The 20,402-nt window shown below is 37.5% G+C and overlaps 3 protein-coding genes and 1 pseudogene across 5 annotated transcripts; all 4 read left to right on the top strand.

Moving 5' to 3' along the window:
• The first annotated feature begins 241 nt into the window (after positions 1-241).
• Positions 242-4,103, top strand: LOC106400840 (phospholipase D alpha 1). 2 transcript variants are annotated; one of them, XM_013841229.3, is made up of 4 exons: positions 242-438; positions 781-884; positions 1,077-2,979; positions 3,421-4,103. In XM_013841229.3, the coding sequence occupies exons 2-4, from the start codon at positions 789-791 to the stop codon at positions 3,852-3,854; spliced, it is 2,433 nt and encodes an 810-aa protein (XP_013696683.1). In that variant the 5' UTR covers positions 242-438; positions 781-788; the 3' UTR covers positions 3,855-4,103.
• Positions 4,104-5,274: 1,171 nt separating this feature from the next.
• LOC106399522 lies at positions 5,275-6,318 on the top strand. The gene is made up of 2 exons (XM_013839999.3): positions 5,275-5,742; positions 5,829-6,318. Exons 1-2 carry the CDS (start codon positions 5,586-5,588, stop codon positions 6,068-6,070), a joined length of 399 nt encoding a protein of 132 aa, XP_013695453.1. The 5' UTR covers positions 5,275-5,585; the 3' UTR covers positions 6,071-6,318.
• Positions 6,319-8,233: 1,915 nt separating this feature from the next.
• LOC106399560 lies at positions 8,234-9,671 on the top strand. 2 transcript variants are annotated; one of them, XR_007323528.1, is made up of 3 exons: positions 8,238-8,468; positions 8,873-9,155; positions 9,552-9,671. XR_007323528.1 is itself a non-coding variant. In XM_048756993.1 (2 exons), exons 1-2 carry the CDS (start codon positions 8,255-8,257, stop codon positions 9,013-9,015), a joined length of 357 nt encoding a protein of 118 aa, XP_048612950.1. In that variant the 5' UTR covers positions 8,234-8,254; the 3' UTR covers positions 9,016-9,141. The 2 variants fall into 2 exon arrangements, 1 of the variants encoding a protein (XP_048612950.1); XM_048756993.1 differs by lacking the exon at positions 9,552-9,671 and having other exon boundaries at positions 8,234-8,468; positions 8,873-9,141.
• Positions 9,672-10,064: 393 nt separating this feature from the next.
• On the top strand, positions 10,065-20,250 carry LOC106397678 (annotated as a pseudogene).
• The last annotated feature ends 152 nt before the right edge of the window (positions 20,251-20,402 follow it).

Genomic DNA, 20,402 nt, shown 5'->3' with positions numbered 1-20,402 from the left:
TTATTATAAGATTTTACATATTATCCCTAAGTAGATTTTTTGTGTGCTTTAACATTGAGTTACTTACAGTGAATGAAATTAACCAAATTATGCGAAACATAATTTAATCGTTGATAATTGGCTATAACAACAAACTGAGACTCATATATATGTAAAAATAAGGACCTAATTGTGAAACTAAGAAACTTTAGGGCCGAAAGAGAAAAAGGTTTTTTTCTTAGTACGGGTGGGGTCTTGTGAAGGTGAGAAACTCATCAAAAGTTATGTAATAAAGAAATGAGGGCCCACGCGTTCACATCATGACCATGAAAGTATCAAAAGATTTTCATTAAATATTCAGCAGCTCCCCACCCTCTTAAAATAGAGCTTCTCTCTAATCACGGATCAGATCCCGAACTCTTCGTCTTCCTCCCTCTGACCACCGACTCCGATCTCGCAGTTAGTCTTTCTCTCTCTCTCTCTGTGAATCTCACCCGCTTGTTTATAGGATTACAAATCTTTTAGAGTTGAACCAGATAACACTGTTCTGGTCTGATTATGATTTGTTATATATATATATATTATTTGGTTACAAACATAGCGATCGGGTTGAGTTTTGTGTTTGATGATCGTTGACTATTGACTTATGAGCGAGATCAGTGACTCTTGTTTCACAATTTTGAATTTCCTTGCATTTCGCTTGTCTTTTCGAGTCCAGATCTTGAAGTTCCTTGGATCTAGCTTTATTATTTTTCCTGTACAATCAACATCATGTGTTGTACAAAATGATTGTTGGTGCAGGTGATAAAATGGCGCAGCATCTGTTGCATGGTACTTTGCACGCTACGATCTATGAAGTTGATGACCTCCACACTGGTGGACTCAGGTCCGGCTTCTTCGGCAAGGTAATAGCTTTTTCTTCTTCTTTTTTATTTTCTTCACATTTATTCTCCTTTTTTTTATTTTATTTTTTTGATTCCTTTGTTCAAGTCATTCCTTTGGTCTCTCCCACGTGGAAATGAATGTTGATGCTTATTATTCATGAAGTTGTCACACTCTAGAGTTAATTTTTAACCTTTTTAAAAAAAAAAAATCAGATTCTGGCTAATGTAGAAGAGACCATTGGTGTTGGCAAAGGAGAAACACAGCTATACGCAACGATCGATCTCCAAAGAGCCAGAGTTGGTCGAACAAGAAAGATCAAGGACGAAGCCAAAAACCCAAAATGGTACGAGTCCTTTCACATCTACTGCGCCCACTTGGCTTCCGACATCATCTTCACCGTCAAGGACGACAACCCCATCGGCGCCACCCTCATCGGAAGAGCCTACGTCCCCGTCGACCAAGTCATCCACGGCGAGGAAGTCGACCAGTGGGTTGAGATATTAGACAACGACAGAAACCCCATCCACGGAGGGTCCAAGATCCACGTGAAGCTCCAGTACTTCGGCGTCGAGGCGGATCGTAACTGGAACCAAGGTATCAAGAGCGCTAAGTTCCCTGGCGTCCCTTACACGTTCTTCTCCCAGAGGCAGGGATGCAAAGTCTCTCTCTACCAAGACGCTCACATCCCTGATAACTTCGTCCCGAGGATCCCTCTCGCTGGAGGGAAGAACTACGAGCCTCAGAGGTGCTGGGAGGATATTTTCGACGCGATAAGCAACGCGCAGCATATGATCTACATCACTGGATGGTCTGTGTATACTGAGATTGCCTTGGTTAGAGACTCCAGGAGGCCGAAGCCTGGAGGAGACATGACCGTTGGCGAGCTGCTTAAAAAGAAAGCTAGCGAAGGTGTTAGGGTTCTTCTCCTTGTGTGGGACGATAGAACATCCGTCGATGTGTTGAAGAAAGACGGTCTCATGGCTACTCATGATGAAGAAACGGAGAATTTCTTCAGAGGAAGCGACGTTCATTGTATTCTCTGTCCTCGTAACCCTGATGACGGTGGTAGCATAGTCCAGAACTTGCAGGTCTCAGCCATGTTCACGCACCATCAGAAGATCGTTGTTGTGGACAGCGAGATGCCGAGCCGAGGAGGTTCACAGATGAGGAGGATCGTGAGTTTTGTTGGTGGGATCGATCTCTGTGATGGACGTTACGACACTCCTTTCCACTCCTTGTTCAGGACGTTGGACACTGTCCACCACGACGACTTCCACCAGCCTAACTTCACCGGCGCCGCCATCACCAAAGGCGGGCCGAGGGAGCCTTGGCACGACATCCACTCTCGCCTCGAAGGTCCCATCGCTTGGGATGTTTTGTACAACTTCGAGCAGAGGTGGAGCAAGCAAGGTGGTAAAGACATTCTCGTTAAGCTGAGGGAGCTTAGTGATATCATCATCACACCTTCTCCCGTTATGTTCCAAGAGGATCACGACGTGTGGAATGTGCAGCTGTTTAGATCCATCGACGGTGGAGCTGCTGCTGGGTTCCCCGAGTCGCCTGAAGCTGCTGCTGAAGCTGGTCTTGTGAGTGGTAAGGATAACATCATTGATAGAAGCATCCAAGATGCTTACATTCACGCTATCCGTCGCGCGAAAGACTTCATCTACATTGAGAATCAGTACTTCCTTGGAAGCTCTTTTGCTTGGGCAGCTGATGGTATCACTCCTGAGGACATCAACGCTCTGCACTTGATCCCAAAAGAGCTGTCCTTAAAGATCGTTAGCAAGATTGAGAAGGGAGAGAAGTTCAGGGTTTATGTTGTGGTGCCGATGTGGCCGGAAGGTCTTCCGGAGAGTGCATCAGTGCAAGCTATATTGGATTGGCAGAGGAGGACCATGCAGATGATGTACAAGGATATTGTTCAAGCTCTTAGGGCTCAGGGCTTAGAGGAAGATCCTAGAAACTATCTGACGTTCTTCTGCTTAGGAAACCGTGAGGTTAAGAAAGAAGGAGAGTATGAGCCAGCAGAGAGACCAGACGCTGACTCGAGCTATATGAAGGCACAAGAAGCACGTCGCTTCATGATCTACGTCCACACCAAAATGATGATCGGTAAGTTTACTAATTCATTAAAAAAAACAAATCTCCTAAATAGCAATTTTTTTTATTTTTTTCATAAAAATAGTCTTCAATTTTTTTTTCTTTTCAAAATAGCATCTATTAATTAATAAAACCACTAAATTATTTTGCATTATACTAAATACTAACTCTAGTTTAATATTCAAAATAGAATTTATTAATCAATAAAAACATTAAATTATTTTACATTCTAAACCAATTCTAATCTCATCTTCTAAACATTAAACTCTAAACTTTAACCAGTAAACTCCAAACTAACTAAAAACAGTTTAAAAAAAATTTAATGCTAATTTTTGTGGTTTTCCTCTATTTTTTTTTTCTTTGAAAAACTTGATTTAGTGCTATCCAATGGTATTTTTTTAAAAAAAAATTGGATAAATGCATGTGTGATTTACTTGACGTCTCACTTTGCAGTTGACGATGAATATATCATCATTGGATCTGCTAACATCAACCAGAGGTCGATGGATGGTGCGAGGGACTCTGAGATTGCAATGGGAGGCTACCAACCACATCACTTGTCACATAGACAACCAGCTCGTGGACAGATCCATGGGTTCCGCATGTCACTCTGGTACGAACACCTAGGAATGCTCGATGAGACCTTCCTCGATCCATCAAGCGTGGAATGCATTGAGAAAGTTAACCGCATTTCTGACAAGTATTGGGACTTATACTCGAGCGAGTCACTTGAACATGACCTTCCCGGTCACTTGCTACGCTACCCTGTTGATGTAGACTGTGAAGGTGACGTCACTGAGTTTCCCGGATTTGAGTTCTTCCCTGACACAAAGGCTCGTATCCTTGGAACCAAATCTGACTACTTGCCTCCAATCCTTACAACCTAGGTTTCACTTGGGTATATCTTAACAATGAACTTCTCTGTCTTTGAATAAACTGAGTGTCTGTGTCTACTTTTAGAACTAATAAGTTGGTCGTTGGTGTGGTATGTTGCATTTTCACCCCTTTGGTTTTAATTCGTGCAATGACGTGGTGAGAATGTTAGCTTTGTGATCTTTATTTATTTACCTTCTTTTTGTTTGTTATGCATCTTTGAACTTATGAACCTTATATTTGATATTTTGTCTTTTTATTAATTGAACATCGGTGTCAATCGTGTGTTTCACATTACAATGTAGAGGTAGTTAGTAGTAGTTTGGTCGTGTTCAAATAGCTTTACCTTAGGAAGTTTCGTAAGACTTCTTCTCGAGTAGTTCTTACTATATACGGAAGTTTCTTAGTTTTAAAACATGGTGGAACCTTATTGGTTGAATGCTAGAAGCCTAGAACTAGAGATATTGACAAAAGGACCGGACACGTGTGTGAAGTCCTCAGTAACCTTCACATCAACTTTAATTAAACTGCTTAGGTTCTTTGCGAACGTGTCAGTGGTTTACATTCATCCAAGCTAATACACAACCTCACATTCTGTCGACAAGCTTTCCAAAAATTATGTTACTGTACAATTTGCGTTTTTTTTAATCTGAATATTTTTAAAATATCGGTCCAAGTAATATATACTTATTATTTTATTGGATAATAGTTAGACAAGATGATGAGTTGAATTTTTACATTTATTTGTCTGTAATTCACCGAATCACGGAAAACTAATTAAGTTGCAAAAAAAATAAAATAGTGGCAGAATGATGGAGTACATGTTAAACTAATCAAAATATTTTATATGGTATTTATTTTGTTATAAAAATTAATAAATATCAATAATTAAACTAATTATTACAAAATATTAAAATAACCAAAATTTATTAAAATATTATAATTCTTATTAAAAATACGTAGCTTATCTTTCAATACGTTTTAATAATAGATTGACATTCTATAATATTACAAGAAAAAAATTGTTTAACTTTATTTACAACATAACTATTTATCACTAAAAAAATTATTGTTATATATTTAAAATTTTAAAATGGTAATAGATTCTAATTTAATAATATTAAAATGTTGATTTTCTAAATAATTAACTAAAATTCACTTTTTCGCTTAATTAAAATTTTTGTATTTTTGTTAACAAAAACGTAAATTTGTGTGTTTTGCATTTTTTTTTTCATTCCGGAATCGCGTGTAAAATGTTATCCCGCAAAGTTACCAGTAACCTTTTATACAGTGGGTTTTCTTTTTCAAAAACTAAGGAATAATTGTTGCAAATTCCGAGTTGATTTTCTCTAAAGTACAAATTGTTTTTTGACCAAAAACAGTCTTGCTCATATTATTTTCCTTTTCCCCACTAGGATATGTGAGTAACGAAGCACTAAAATCTAATTCTTTTCCAACTTTTATTTATTTTCTATTAAATTTTCTCCCCTGCTATATTTGTATAAGTATAGAAGAAGAGATCAAGAGAGTCAAGAGAAGAGAATCCTACCACAGAGTTTCAACAGTTGGTTTAAGTTACAAGTCTAACAAAGTCTCTTCACACATACACACGTCTCTCCCAAGTCCCAACAACCAATCATCTCCATCAGCTCAGCCTAATTTCTCGTTTCCGTTGGTTTTCTTGAAAACTCTCTTCTCTATTTCTCAATATCTTCAAACTAGCCGGTTCAAGAAACTTCAGGAAGATGTCTTCCATGTTGGGTTGTTCTGGTGGCACCGTAGCGATCGCAACCGCCATGGTTTTCTCGAGCACTGCTCTGTTTCTCGCGATGGCTCGACAGTTCCATGGGAAGATTCATGATCAAACTCCACCACCGATACTCCGTTCATGTCTATCTTCAGGTACGTAATCTTTTTCTCTCGGACTCGGACGTTTATGTTTGATTTTTTAACCCGGAGAATAAGTTTCTTTCTTTCTTGGGAAGCAGAGGAAACGAAGAAACAGAGGAAGAAGAAGAGAGTTCGCTTCGCGGGGAATGTGAAAGATACGAAAGGGAACGGGAAAGAGTACCGGAAGAGGGAATTGAGCAGGAGAACCGTACCGGAGCCAGTGACTAAACCGGGTAAGACCGGTTCAGTTTGTGGAATATCAACGATGCCAGCGAACCGGATGGCTCTGTATCACGGGATTCTCAGAGACCGAGATCACAGAACTCAATGTTCTTATTGACTTTTCTTCTTGACCAAACAAGTCAAAATAGATTTTGGTTTGCAGATTTTTCTGTAATATACTTTTTTTCTTGGTAAATTCAGAATAGTAGTAGGTGGCCTTCTTGCTCTTCTTTTTGATTCATAGTAGTAGTAGTTGGTCTTCTTGCTCTCTACTTTTCTAATTGTTTGTTATAAAATCAAAGTGACGATGTAAATAAGTGTCATGTAATATATAGATTTGATTGTAAAACTTGTATGTTTGCTAAACTTGTATTGATTATGTTAAAAATAATAATCAATAATCACATAGAGAAAGGTAACAAAACAGGTCTTCTATTTTTCAGTCAAAAAAAAATTGTAACATTTCTTTTTATTTTCTTTTAACTTAAAATATAAAATTTTGAAACAACTAAACATTTAAGTTTTTCTATAAGGGTTTTTTGGTGACGGTGTTACAAATATTTTTTAAAATCATTATTTTAGCAGCTATTACTTTTTAATTTACCTATATTTTTTTAAAAAAAAACATAATATAACTTGTTGGATATTTATATACTCTTTGTTTTTTTTTTCAAGATATGAAATATGAAATAACAAAATACTATTGGTTGAAGAATCTACAGGTTAACCATAAGGGATGAACCCAAGACAAACTTTATATTATACATTCGGGATTATCTATGTATGTTTAGGGTATAGTGATTACTAATTTTGATGTTGTTTTAATATCTATGATTAGTTTATATTTTTTTATGACAGTGTTCTCTAACTTAATATCATGGTTAATGATTTTTGGTCTAGGGCTTAAAATTTATCTGTTGTGACCTCTACTAGTTAGGGTTCGGATGTTCACCATGGTATACATATATATGGAAATCTCGTTAGAGATTTATCGAATTTTATAAATATATCCAGTTACAAAGTAACTTATCATGTTATATTCCTCATCTTGACTTTGTACATAGGGTTCAGATTTGAAGTTATCAACAGTTCAGAGACTAACGCTGTAAATTCAGAATATTTGCTTGGACTAAATTGTAAGATTGAAATGTCTGGGGCTTAATCAATATGATATTTCTGTACATACTGAAAGTGTGAGTCTCTTTGTAAAAAACAGAAGTTCAGGGACCTTTTTTGCAAAAGTGAGAAATCACCATTGGAACTCCTCTTCACTTCGATCCCGACGGCAAAGCCTGAATCCGGTGAAGCCGGCCTCGAAGGAGCAAGACATGACGAAGAATGAAGCCCTAGGATTGGTCTTTGGAAAAGCTTGAATCACGGTGGTTATGAGCGATTGTCGCGGCTGAGGATCTCGATGAACACGACGAGGAAGACAGAGACGTCACAGAGGAATGCGGAAGTAGTCATGTCGTGGCGGAGAAGCCGGCACAGAGCCGAGAACGAAGACAAAGTTTGTGGTGGTTCGCGGAAGTGGTCCTGTCGTGAGACGACGACCATGGCTCTGGTTTCAGTTGATGGCAGAAGAAGAAACCGGCGACGGAATTTGCGAACAAGGACATGGAAGAGAAGAATGTGGCTTGGTTTCGTCGATCAATTCCTTTTTAAATTATTATTTAGCTAACCGGTTTCATTCGTGGAGGAGTAGAGAATACATATGTACTTAAGTTATTTTCTTTTTCAATCTGTTCACGTCCTTTTCAACTTTTCATCAATCAAACAATAAGACAATTCATAACCTGATAATTTGTCGATTCCAAGTCGAGCTAGTAGGTCTATCTGATTGCTGTCGATGACATAAATGTCAATGTGCGATCTTCAATCTCCATGTTCGCAAATTAATAAAAAAAATGCACACTTCCGCAAATTTCTCCTATAATTTGTATATTCACCGAATTGAGCCTTTCTATAATTATAACAACACAACATCGTTTGTGTTAGTGTTTTATTAACATTTGATTTATAGACGTAAATTAATATTATTAAATTTGAGTTGATATACTTTTATTTGTTAAAAATAATTGAAGAATTATACTATCCATGAAAGACTTATTATTAAAAAAAATCTTGTGGTTTCATTCTTAATTATCTGATTAATATTATACTATTTGCTAAAAGAATATTTTGTTTGCATCTAATAAGAATACTTTATTTGAATTTTCACTAATTGTCTGATAATTATTACTATTTATAAATATCGTAAAAAGAAAAGAAAATCAGGTCAAAATTTATCGCTGAGGAAAATATGGCGACGGCTTTGTTCAACACGACCAGAAGCTCTAACCTCTACCACCACCACTCAGTTCTCCCTCCGTTCTCCCAACGGTTTCACATCCGCCGTCAAAATATCTTCTCTCTAGTGACTCCTCGCCGCTTACGCCGTCTCGCCGTCGTTGGTGGTCCTCCATCTTCTCCGAGTCCTGATCCGCCTCCGCCTGAGAACACCACTCAGCTCGAAGGTTCAACTCTTGTTTCCCATTTAACGCTGCCTTTGAATTAGTTTCCTTAGACTTTCTTTGCATCCAATTGTTACTTAAAAAGTTGTTTTTTTTTTGTCGGGAGATTCAGTACTTTGGATGGTTTGATGCTCTTATGTGGGTTTACTTTAGCTATATTGTCTTTGTGATTGTTACTTGCTATTGGCTTGTTTCATGATTTTATCATGTTTGTTTGTTCAGAAACTAGTCCTTATGTGTGTTGAATAGATATGTGTGTTTGTTTTGCAACTAGTACATATATGTTAATGTTGAATAGCTTTTTGGTGATCCTTTAGCAGCATATAAAACTTTAATGGAAATAGAAAACAAAAATAAAATGAAATCTCTTTTTTTTCTTTAATCATGTTTGAACATAATATGGATAGGTGTTGTGGGAGCTGTGACAAGGATTGAAGACCGCGTAAAGATCTTCCTGGCAGTACTGATTTGGATGTCTCTCTTCTTCTGGGTTACAGTGGTCGATGGGATGGGTAAAGGCAAAGGGAAGAAGGGTTCTCGTTTCAAGTAATTTCCCAAACTCTGGTGTGATTGCTCATCATCATCATCATTAATATTCCACAAACTGTATATTTATGGTCTCGAGAGATCAAAATCACCTGTAGAAATTCTCCCCAAGTAAAGCATATTTCTTGTAGATCAGTCATTCAGATGCAGGGGCGTCCCTGTAATACGTGAGACCATAGGCAAGAAAAAAATGGGGGCCTACGCATTATTGTAGAACATAAAAAACGCATAGGAGAATTTTTTTTTTTTCAAAAAAAAAGGTTAAGAGTAATGGGAAAAGAGGAGGAGAGCCAGAGATAAAGAGTCAATGAAAAAAGTTAAAAGAATAATTTTATTTTTAATATTAATTGTAGGTCCCATTTTAATTTTGTGTTGTAGTTATCTTTTTCTGTTTTTCATTTGCACATTCCCTTGTATGTAACTGTATATTGTGATAAAAAAACATTAACTGCATAATTTTTTTTTTCAAATGGGGGCCTTTGAAAAATGGGGCCAAAGCCTAGGTTTTATTGTGCTCTGTTCAAGAACGCCCCTGTTCAGATGATAGGATTCAACAATATACATTATAATATGGTAAGATGATTCTCTTTTGGTTTCATAGTTTTCATCCATTTTTCGCTGCTCTATAATGTACATGATAATAATTTGATTAATTTCTCACCAGATGGTTTTGCATCAATTCAAGTGATGGTGTGGTCTTTGAGAGTTAACTGAAATGCCCTTGTTTATTTCTGTATTTAGTTTTATATGAACAAACCACCAGTGTTTGTTTATTGGCTATAGACTCTACCAAAACTGCTGTATAGCCTGTATTGAACTATATAGAACGGTTAAGCATGAGTAAAATAGACATGGGCCATCAAGATGGGTATTTATGGGCCTGAAATTGTAAACCCTAACGATTTTTTCTCGGAGTCCAAATCTAGTATATATATGTTAAGGTCTTTGGGGTATTTTGGCACGTGCATTTCATGACCACCACCAAGTGATGATATAAAGTAGTATCACCACCATTTTGTAAGGACTTTAACGTGTCGTTACCATTAGAAGATAGAAGAAAGCAAATGTGACTTGATCATGCATCTTTGGTTTGGTACGTCCGAGAAGTCCTACGAAAGCCATACATGTCAATACAGAGACAAACAAGCAGAGCCTACAACTAACAACATCCCTAAATTTTTCAGCCGTCTTGCTTTCATCTCCGTGGTAACTATTTTTTTTTTTTCTGACGAATCGAACCCTCCTCCTAGGTTATCTGTTGCTAAATTCGACAAGAGTAGCTTTGTGAAATTGTTAAATCTTTTTTTTTGGTGGCATTTTTTTTTCTGAATTTTCTTTTGCCTCTGTTTTTAAGGGATTGCAACAACAACAAAATGGGTACAGAAGATGAAATTGTATCTGTGGAGCTACCAGCACCTTCTTCATGGAAGAAATTGGTTTGTTTCCTCTACTAATTTTTTTGGCTTAATTAAAGAATCAAAGCCTGATGTAGCGGATTATTGGTAGCTTGGGCCGTATAGGCCGTTAATATCATGTTCAATGAGGTTCTTAGGGTGAGGTTCTTAACGGAATATAAGAATCTGTCTCTTAACTTTTAACTAAAAAAGTTAAGAATCGGCTCTTAAATCTTAGTTTTTTTAGTTAAAAGTTAAGAGACGGATTCTTATATTCTGTTAAAAACTCCACCCTAAGAACTTCCTATTAAACATGATTAACGCTAGGGGGCGTCGGTTCTTAGGTTTTTTTTTTCGATTTAAAAAAAAAAATTAAAAACTAACCAATCGCGGACTCCCACGTGTCAATGGAATCCGCAAAACCTCTTGCAAAAGAGGAAGAAGATTTGAGTTTTAAGAAAAATGTGGGGTCCACCTCTTAAGAAGGTGCTCTAAGAGCATCAACAACGCTGACACTTAACCCGGTTGCTTAGTGTTTTTAGGTTAAAAAAAAAAGAAAATTATGTAATTAAATAAGAAGGCTGCTTAGAGCATCCACAATGGTGATACCCATTGTGGAGTCCTTAGGAATAAATTATCTTTTTTTTTTAATAGTTAAGGACTCATGTGAAAAATTTGTGTACAATGGTGAATCCGAAGTTGGAATCCTTAGGAATAAAAAAATATTATTTTTTTTTGTTTAGTGAAATATAATTTTTATATATTGAATGATTAAATAGAATAACTTAATATAAAATACTAGAAATAAACTTAAAAAATAATAATTAAACATATAAATATAACAATTAAAATAAAAACAATAATTAAACATAAAGATAGAAAAATTCCTAAATAAAAACATGATTAAATATAAAGATTACACATAAGAGTTTATAAGATGATTGAATATTAAAATCCAACATGATCATAAATGACCACCTAATGAAGACTCGCCACTCGTTCTGCTCAAGTATTTGCTCAGTATTTCAGAGCACTCTTTTCTTTCCGGACATACACACATCAATGGAGTAGTTTTCCCATATCCAACCACATTGAACGCAAATAAGTCTCCTATCTCGCATCTGTTATCGAGACAGAACTTTCTCCAGCCTCTTGTGATGTAATACTTGCCGGCTGATTCGCTAAATTGCAAACTCACATTCCATGAATTTCCCTCTTTGTTCACCAGTATCGTCTCTTTGCATTGTTTGTGCAAAGCAGTAGAACTCGTAGCTCCCACAGGAAGATACTACAAACAAATAATGTAAAGACACATAATAGATTAAACTATTTATTTTACTAACTAAATTGACTCACAAGTTTGTCTTCTTTTAGATTAGAAGCAGTGACCTCAGCTAAAAAACAGTAGTCAAATGAGAAAGAAGACATTGCCCCGGTTCGTCCTGAAATAAAAGAAACAATTTCCCACAAAACAATCTCACAAAATTAATCCTTAAGAATATTATAGTATTTTTTTATAAATTGAAATTTAAATTTTATTAATTGCATGATACAAAAAAAGATACAATGATAAATATAAAGAAATCAAGAAACACTAATTATTAATCTTCATCACCAAATTTATTCCAAATATTTTCGATTAAATCATTTTTCAACCGTTCATGAATATGCTCTTCCTGAAGATCATTACGATTGGGAAACATATTATTCAGATTTGTAGGCATGTTCGTTTCCACCTGTGAACTTCTGGTGACGTGTCTTTCTTCAAATTCAGATATATCGTACCGCATGTATCGATCTCGTTCATTTTCAACTATCATATTGTGTAGTATGATACATGCTCTCATAATCTTCCCTATCTTTTCTTTGTTCAATGTACGAACCGGGTTTTTGACAATCGCAAATCAAGCTTGCAATACTCCAAAAGCCCGCTCCACATCTTTTCGGGCTGCTTCTTGAGCTTTAGCAAATAACTCTTGTTTTGGAGATTGAGGGAGTTTGATAGATTGGATAAATGTTGACCATTTTGGATATATACCGTCTGTTAGATAGTATGCCAACTTATACCTGTGTCCGTTGACCATGTACCTTACCCAGGGAGCTCGACCTTCAAAAATGTCATCAAACACAGGAGACCGATCGAGGACATTGATATCATTTAAGGTACCTGGAGGACCAAAAAAAGCGTGTCATATCCAAAGATCTTGCGAAGCAACAGCCTCTAAGACAATTGTCGGTTTTCCTGATCCTCGTGCGTATTGTCCTTTCCAAGCGGTCGGACAATTTTTCCACTCCCAATGCATACAATCAATGCTCCCGACCATCCCAGGAAACCCTCGTTTTTCTCCAATATCGAGTAGTCGTTGAAGATCCTCCGGTGTGGGTCGTCGTAGATAGTCATTTCCGAATAACTGTATTATTCCGTTAGTGAAATTATGTAAACAGGAAAGTGCAGTGGTCTCACCAAGTCGGAGATATTCGTCAACCGTGTCAGCCGCAGAACCGTAAGCAAGCATACGAATTGCTGCCGTACATTTTTGTAGTGCAGAAAGACCGAACCTCCCGGTTGCATCTCTTCTGTGCTGAAAGAATGGAAAGTTCTCGGATAGCCCATAGACAATACGCAAGAATAAATCCTTATTCATGCGAAAGCGGCGTCTGAATATTTGTGACGAGAATGTCGCATCTTCGCTGAAGTAGTCATTCCATAAGCGGTCTTGTCCTCCTTCACGGTTTCGTTCAATATAAGCACGGCTCCTTTGGTTACTGGTTTGGGCCTCGACTATGTTGGTGAATGTATCTTCGAAGATTTCTTCGAAAACTTCGTCAAATATTTCTTCGAAAACTTCGTCAGATGAAGATGTCGACATTTTCCTATAAAGTATAATTTTTTTTTTTTTAAATATATAAGTTAAATTTAGTATAACTTTTTTTAAAGCTATAAGTTCAAAGAAGGTATAAGTTTTAATTTTCCTATAAAAATGTGTATAACTTTTTTTTTTAAGTATAACTTTTATTTTTTAATATGGTTTCTATAAGTTTTATAAGTGTGATACAAGTTTTAAAACTATAAGTTTAACACACTAATTTATTTATAAGTTACAAGTTGATTTGGGTTGGTGATACATTTATAAGTGTGATACTTGTTGATTTATCAGTGTGATACAAGAATGACCAACTACTTGACCTACGCCTAGTTGATTTATATGTATGATCAGCTATAAGTTCAACTACAAGCAAGATCAACTACATGTAACTAAGAGAAGCATGAGTGGTTCATTACAAGTTACCGAGTTTATATGTATGATCAGCTACAAGCATTATCAACTACAACCTTGATCAACTACAAGCATATAAGGAAAGCAGTACTTGTTGATTAAAAAGAGTTGCATATAAGAGAAGCATGAGGATTTCATTACAAGTTACCGAATTTAGAGAAGCAGTAGTAGTTGATTACAAGTTGCTGGAGATAATAAGAGCATCCGCAACTTCCGAGTTACAGCAAAAGAGATTACAACTCCGACTGGTGGAAACTAAGCAAAAGAGATAGCTACCTAAAGACATAATAGAACGGAAACTTAGAGTACATTTCTTAGAACTACCCGTAACTTGGATTCACTTCAGCCAACCGACAAAACACTTTCAGAACCCGTGACTAGGTTCACATGTCGAACAGCTACACCTGAAAGAAAACAAAAGACAAGAGTTAGCAAATAAATAAAGTAATACGACATGTGATACAAATAGAAACTACATCTAACTACATGTAACTACATGTAACTAACCTAATACCTTAAATATCATCATAACATCTCAGTCATGAGTTTCAGTTTAAGAGATTCTTCCATCTCGGAGAGAGGATCTTTTTTGGCAAGTAAACGTTCTAGAATCTTTTGTTTAGAGAGCTTTTCTTTCATTTCCATGATGGACTGAAGCTGTGACATCTCTTCTTCCTTGCCACTCTTCTTCCTCTTACCAGCTGCTTTAGCAGCTTTCACACCAACTGGTCTGCTTTCAGGTTCGGCAACATCATCTTCTGTATCAACGTCCACCACTGGTTTGCGCTTCTCCTTCCCACCATCTTTAACCATATAGGTGGTGCACCATTTCTGGTCATGCCTCATCTCCCTCCACGCATGTTCGAGGCTGAACTTGTGCTCATAAATGTTGAAGAATGATTCGAGGGCAGCTTTCATCACATCGTCTTCATTCTGACCACTTCTCTGCCCCCTCAACGCCGCCTCATAGCATCCAACGAACTTACAGACCTGCTCGTTAATCCTAGCCCACTGCTGCTTCGCTGGACCAAGCTCTCTAGGTACTGTCCCAACCAGTTGAGGGCTTGCGTTGTAGTAGTCAACAATTCTCTTCCAGAAATGTTCAGCTTTCTGGTCACAGCTGACAACGGGGTCTTTGCTGGTGTTAAGCCAAGCACCAATGAGGATTTTATCCTCATTTGGAGACCATTTCCTCCTCTCTTTGTTAGCAGACTCGACAGTAGGCTGCACAGCAGACTGGACACCAGGTTGGAAAAAAGACTCGACACCAGGGTGGAAAACAAACTCATCAGGACCTTGGGACCCGAACCAAGCTGGTTCGGGTGACTTAAGATCAACTGAAGATTGACTATACATTAGATTAACAAAGCCAGTTGTGGTACTCATGTTTAGATTATAGGTTTCTGTTACTCTATTAGCAACACAAACCCTTAAGTAACCAATAGAAAGTAAGTTCGCATTTAGTTTCGGAGTTGTTAGGCAGATAGAAAGCAAACAAGCATTTACCACCACTCTAATCATACTAATAAGTTCTACACTAGCTACACTTAAACCTAACAAGTACGATTCTATCAAATCTAGCATTAAAAACAATTAAAGCATGAAGAGATAAGTTTTTTTTTATTACTGAAACTAGTAAGTAAGCGTGAAACAAGTTACCTGCCAACCCCTTCTGATGTTTAAAACCTCCGAAGCTCTTCCTTGAATGACATAAGATAAAACAGTTAAAATTTCAAATTTTAAATCAAATTAATTATCTAAATAAGGTACGAAACTTACCAGCCCATAACGATGACCAGTATCACCAACACCAGTACACTAACTCCCTTTGCCAAACCATAGCTAATCACTGTTGTCTTCTTAGTTAACACACCCACGATCTTGTCAAGCTTAGCCACCTTCTGGTCACTCTCAAAGAATTGATCCTTGACCATCCTAAGTTGTGTCTGCGTTTCACGAAGCTCTTCTTGAATCGCCACATCCCACCATTTCCAGATGTGGGAGTCTCCATCGTCAACGTTGTTGCAGGAGAAGTACCTCCTTCCTGGATCTTTACGAGTGTACGAGGTTTCAACAACAACCTCACTACCGCAATAGCATGTCCTCGGTATTCCTTCATCAGCCTCAGGTTCTGGTGGGTACTGATCCGCCTCTACAATTATGTAGCTACTCTGAGCTTCATCCCAGTAGAGAGCAGCTTCTGCTTCAAGTAAAGAGTTGATGTCGAATTCCTCTGATGAAGGCTGCGTGTAGCTATAGTCTTGTCCCATGTTCGTTGGCCTGCACAAAAAACCAGAAACTATGTTAAGAACACATTCACTAGGGAGTTTAAGAACACATTAACTTAGATATATGATCAACTAAACAGTTTACTAGCTACACATTAAGCTAACAGAAAACCGTACAAATACGTTTTGAAACTAGAAAAATATAAGCCACAGGAAACCATACAGATACGTTTTGAAACCAAAAACGAATTGAAACCCTAACTACATCGATTGAAACCGAAAACGAAAACCAAATTGAAACCGAAAACAAGTGATGAGTTTTCCAGCTAACTAAATCGATTGAAACCCTAACTACAAACCAAAAGATCCCCAATTGAAAACGATTTGAAAACGATTTGATAACAATTTCAAAACCCCAAAATTTTTGAAACCATAAATGGAAGAAATCCCCAAATCGATTGAAATACGAAGCATAGAGGGAGACGAGAACAACATGGAAGCTAACATATCCTTAAATCTACCACATAATTAGTTTATTTACCTTTGAAGATCGACGATGGAGAGAAATCGAAGATGGAGAGAAATCGCCTTTCGTCGAGAGCTCTGATTTTTTTTTCTAACATTCGGTCGCGAATGTTTTTTTTTCTCGACATAACCCAACACAACATATCGCCGGGCCAACCATCAGACGCCACGTGCAGTAAGGACTTGATCCTTCGAAGCCTTATTTACGGACTGATCCGTACGGATCCGTCTAAAGCTGAGCCCAATTCACAATTTTTTAATTGTAAAAAAGCTAAGGATTTGGGCCACGGACCCGTGAGGGACCTCCGTTGCGGTTGGTCTTAATTAAGCTTCACAAGAAGCGTTGCTTATGTAACACGTGTCAAACAATCACCGTTCTTTCTCTCTCTCGACGAAATCGTCCGATGCCGCTCTCTCTTTTCTCGATCACACGTCTCGAAGCCGGAGACCTCCGACGGAGTTGTGTCACGACCTGCTCGGACCTCGTTTCAGGCTGTCTCTGACTGCCTTCGGGCTCTCCTACCTCTCTCGTCGCCGGATCCTCTTTTCTCGTCACTGCATAAACCCTAGCTTTGTGGATTCAATTCGTTATCATGGATCAACAGCGAAGGATGATGCTGCCCCGTTTGTTTCTGTATATAGGCTTCTGATTGATAATCTTATTAAAGCTAAGAGGTTGGAGATGGCTCTTACGCTTCTTGAAGAGGTTGCAACTTTGTCTCTGATAGGTTCAAATATACTTACAAGAGGAAGAAAGGGAAAGAAGTGGATTAAAAGACTCTAGTGGAAGCAGAAGGTTTACGGTTACAGACTTGAAGAACAAACAAAGGAGTATAAATAGTCATTGACATGGTTGTTAGATCTTTATCGATTAAGTACATTGATGATTCTTAGCGATGAGCTGAGTCTACTCAGGTGATAGAGTAGTTGAGATTCTCAGGTGATAGAGATCTTCATTGTTGTACTTATCGAGCTTACTATCAATATACATACATTTCCTCTTTTATATGTACCTTTACTCTACCAGTCTGCCACGTTGGTTAGCTACGGTAGCACGTATAATATGTTCGCTTTTCGGTTGTTCTCGGAGATGACGAAGAAAGGTGTCAGTCCGGATATGCAAACATTCTGTAGTCTTGTCAAGGGACTTTTCCGGGATAGGAAGATCAGTGAAGCACTTTTGCTTCCGGATTTCGTATCGCATATGGTTTGTCCTCTTTCTCTCTTCTTGAATTTGAAAAGTGTAGTAATAGTTAATGTTCCTCAAGCTTTTTTACTTCGCAACTGTTTGTGTATTTTCCTCCTTCATTGTAATGCAGTTTGGTATTTATTTCTGGTATCTCAGAGCTGAATTGCCTCAATTTTGTAGGAAACTCAGTGGATAGAAGAAAAGAAAGTATCTGATGGGGCTTAGGCTTATTGATCCATGATTTCTAGTTCTCTGATTTTGTTCAGTTAGATGGTGCATCTGATGCTGAGCATCCTACTCAAAACCTGAAATTGCCAAGGTTGGGAGCATCGGATAACGTATTGGGGAGATCACCACGAGCATGTGGGGGCATTGGGTTTCTGGGACCAAAATCATTGGAAAGTTTGTTGATTTTAGATCGCACATTGTCAGCGTCTGGTTAAACTGAATGTCTTTTTGACATGCATCTGTTTGTGTACGCAGGTTCTCCTTTGTACATGATGTGTAAATTTGTACTTGTAGGGAATCTCGGAACTCAATGAAGTTGATTGACCTCCTTTGAACGCTCTACAGCTGCATCAATGCTTCATAAAGGTAAGCATGACTTTGGTAGAGGTTGTAAGATCGTTAGATCTCATATTTTGAAAACTGGAGCGTTCATCCCCTTTTTGTTTGTTTTTAGCAGAGAAAACAGTCGATATAGAGGAGGTGGGTGTGATCCAGTGCAGAGGCATGATTTTGTTTGAAACACAAATGTGATAGGGATCAAGTTTTTAAATTAACACTCTCTACCTAATTATTGTGGTCGTTTATTCTCTTGCAGTAGGTCATTCAACAACCATCTAGTGTCTGGTACATTATCAGGTAATGAACCTGCCGAAGCTCTTATTAGAAGAAAAGTGTGGACGAAATGGTCTGAGGACAACAACTTTTATGAAGCAGTAATTACACAATACAGTGCAGTGGAGGTATGACTTCCTATGGGCTGCTGAGACTTTTACATCGAGAGACTGATCAACTTGGTCTTGTTCAAGCCGTTATTGTTGCTTGGTCTTGTTCAAGCTCAGGATTGGTCTTGTTCAAGCCGTTATTGTTGCTGGTACTAGGAGCTTTTGCTATTATTGGTCTTGTTCAAGGTATCCACTTCTTATCTTAATGTTTTGTGTCTTGAAATACTTCTACTCTTTATGATTCATGTCTCTTGTCATGACTACGATGGTCTTACTTGTATTCTTATGAACTTTTGCAGAGTGTGCTTGAAATGTTTTGTGTTTCAATGTTTAATTTTTTTTAAGAACCCCTAAATAAGATGTTTGCATTGGAGGACAACAATTTAGAGGTTTCTTAAATTAAGTACTTAACATCCATTTATTACAAAAAAAAAGTGATTAAGAACCCCATTAGGGGTGCTAAGGTTAATGGTGCTCTAAGGCGTTAGCCGAGTTAAGAGCTTTGTTTTCCTTTTCTTTATTTTATTTATGTTGGATAATTATGAATCGTTTTAAGGTTATGATCTAGTTACGTAGTTTATATATTGAGCTTTCTTCTTTGTAAAGATACAATCTATTTTGCAAGGAGTACTCTAGCTTTCTTTTATCTCGTCGAGAATATCGTGCGTTGAGAGTATCAACAATAACAAGTTTCCTTTCATTCTTCGAATTCTCATCGCAAAGGCCCTAGAATTTGAGGATGTATAATGTGAAATGCAATTTACCAATATCATGTACTTACGTACGAAACAAGTAATTTTTCTTTGTCTTTACTCTTCTATGCCCTTTAAAGGCCTGAACAAGAAGGTAGCTATTGGTAGAGAATTGTTAGTATAGATATTGATTGGGTGAATTTAAATGCTATTAGACGTGACATTAAAAAAACACACACACACATTTTTCATTTGTTTCATCTACTTTTTCTTCTCTGTTCTGATGGATGTTAAGACGTTTCTTGTAATGCCTGTTTAAAGCCACATTATGGGGTCGTCTTTAGCAATTTACTCTCGAACATCCTTCTAACTTGCTAGTGAAGTCAAAAGGTTTTACTTCTTTTTCTCTTTTTGCAGTTTTTCCCCAACAAAGCGAAAAAAACAGAGATTGTGTTTGTTTCTCCAACGGGTGAGGAGTTCAGTAATAGAAAGCAGCTGGAGCAGTACCTCAAGTCACACCCTGGAAGCCCTGCGATCGCAGAGTTTGATTGGACCACTAGTGGGAATACCTAGGAGGAGATCTGCAAGGATCAGTGAGAAGACTAAGTCAACTCCCTTTACCAGATAAAGAGCCACTCAAGAAACGAGGTCGAACTAAATCTTCAGGGTCAAAGAAAGATACAGATGAAGGTGAGAAACCAGAGGGAGGAGTGGAAAACTCTAATGTGCAAGAAGAAGATTCTGAAATGACTCATCCAAAGGAGAACGAGAATTTAAATGTTAAGGATAGCTTTGGTGAAATTGAGAAGGCAGACGACATGGTGTCAGAGGAGAAAGACAACGTCAGGAGCAGAAGCTATTCAATAGCCTTGCACTGCCCTGCTTCTGTAAGCTTATCAAACTGTAAGTCAGTTGTTTCTCTATTAAATCCATTGAAGTATCTGTTTTACGTTTTCCTTTCATGCTCTCTTTTTGTATATTGACTATTGAGGGTGCATTATGTGTATGCATATTCTCTTGGGATGTAACAGACTATCTTGAGGATACTTAATTAACTCTTCTGTAAAACTATAGCAATTCCTATGCTTATTCTACTGTTGCAAACTTTAGTTTCCTTTTTACTTTTTTTTTTCAT

The sequence above is a fragment of the Brassica napus genome, chromosome C5, assembly GCF_020379485.1.
Source record: "Brassica napus cultivar Da-Ae chromosome C5, Da-Ae, whole genome shotgun sequence".
Lineage (NCBI taxonomy): Eukaryota > Viridiplantae > Streptophyta > Magnoliopsida > Brassicales > Brassicaceae > Brassica > Brassica napus.
This window is presented reverse-complemented; position numbering and strand designations above follow the sequence as displayed.

Excerpts from the sequence above, each read along its gene's own strand:
- LOC106400840 (XM_013841229.3), top strand. The coding sequence starts at position 789 with ATGGCGCAGCATCTGTTGCATGGTACTTTGCACGCTACGATCTATGAA. Across the intron at positions 885-1,076 it reads GGTCCGGCTTCTTCGGCAAG|ATTCTGGCTAATGTAGAAGA; the intron begins GTAATAGCTTTT and ends AAAAAAAATCAG. Across the intron at positions 2,980-3,420 it reads CCACACCAAAATGATGATCG|TTGACGATGAATATATCATC; the intron begins GTAAGTTTACTA and ends CTCACTTTGCAG.
- LOC106399522 (XM_013839999.3), top strand. The coding sequence starts at position 5,586 with ATGTCTTCCATGTTGGGTTGTTCTGGTGGCACCGTAGCGATCGCAACC. Across the intron at positions 5,743-5,828 it reads CCGTTCATGTCTATCTTCAG|AGGAAACGAAGAAACAGAGG; the intron begins GTACGTAATCTT and ends CTTGGGAAGCAG.
- LOC106399560 (XM_048756993.1), top strand. The coding sequence starts at position 8,255 with ATGGCGACGGCTTTGTTCAACACGACCAGAAGCTCTAACCTCTACCAC. Across the intron at positions 8,469-8,872 it reads GAACACCACTCAGCTCGAAG|GTGTTGTGGGAGCTGTGACA; the intron begins GTTCAACTCTTG and ends TAATATGGATAG.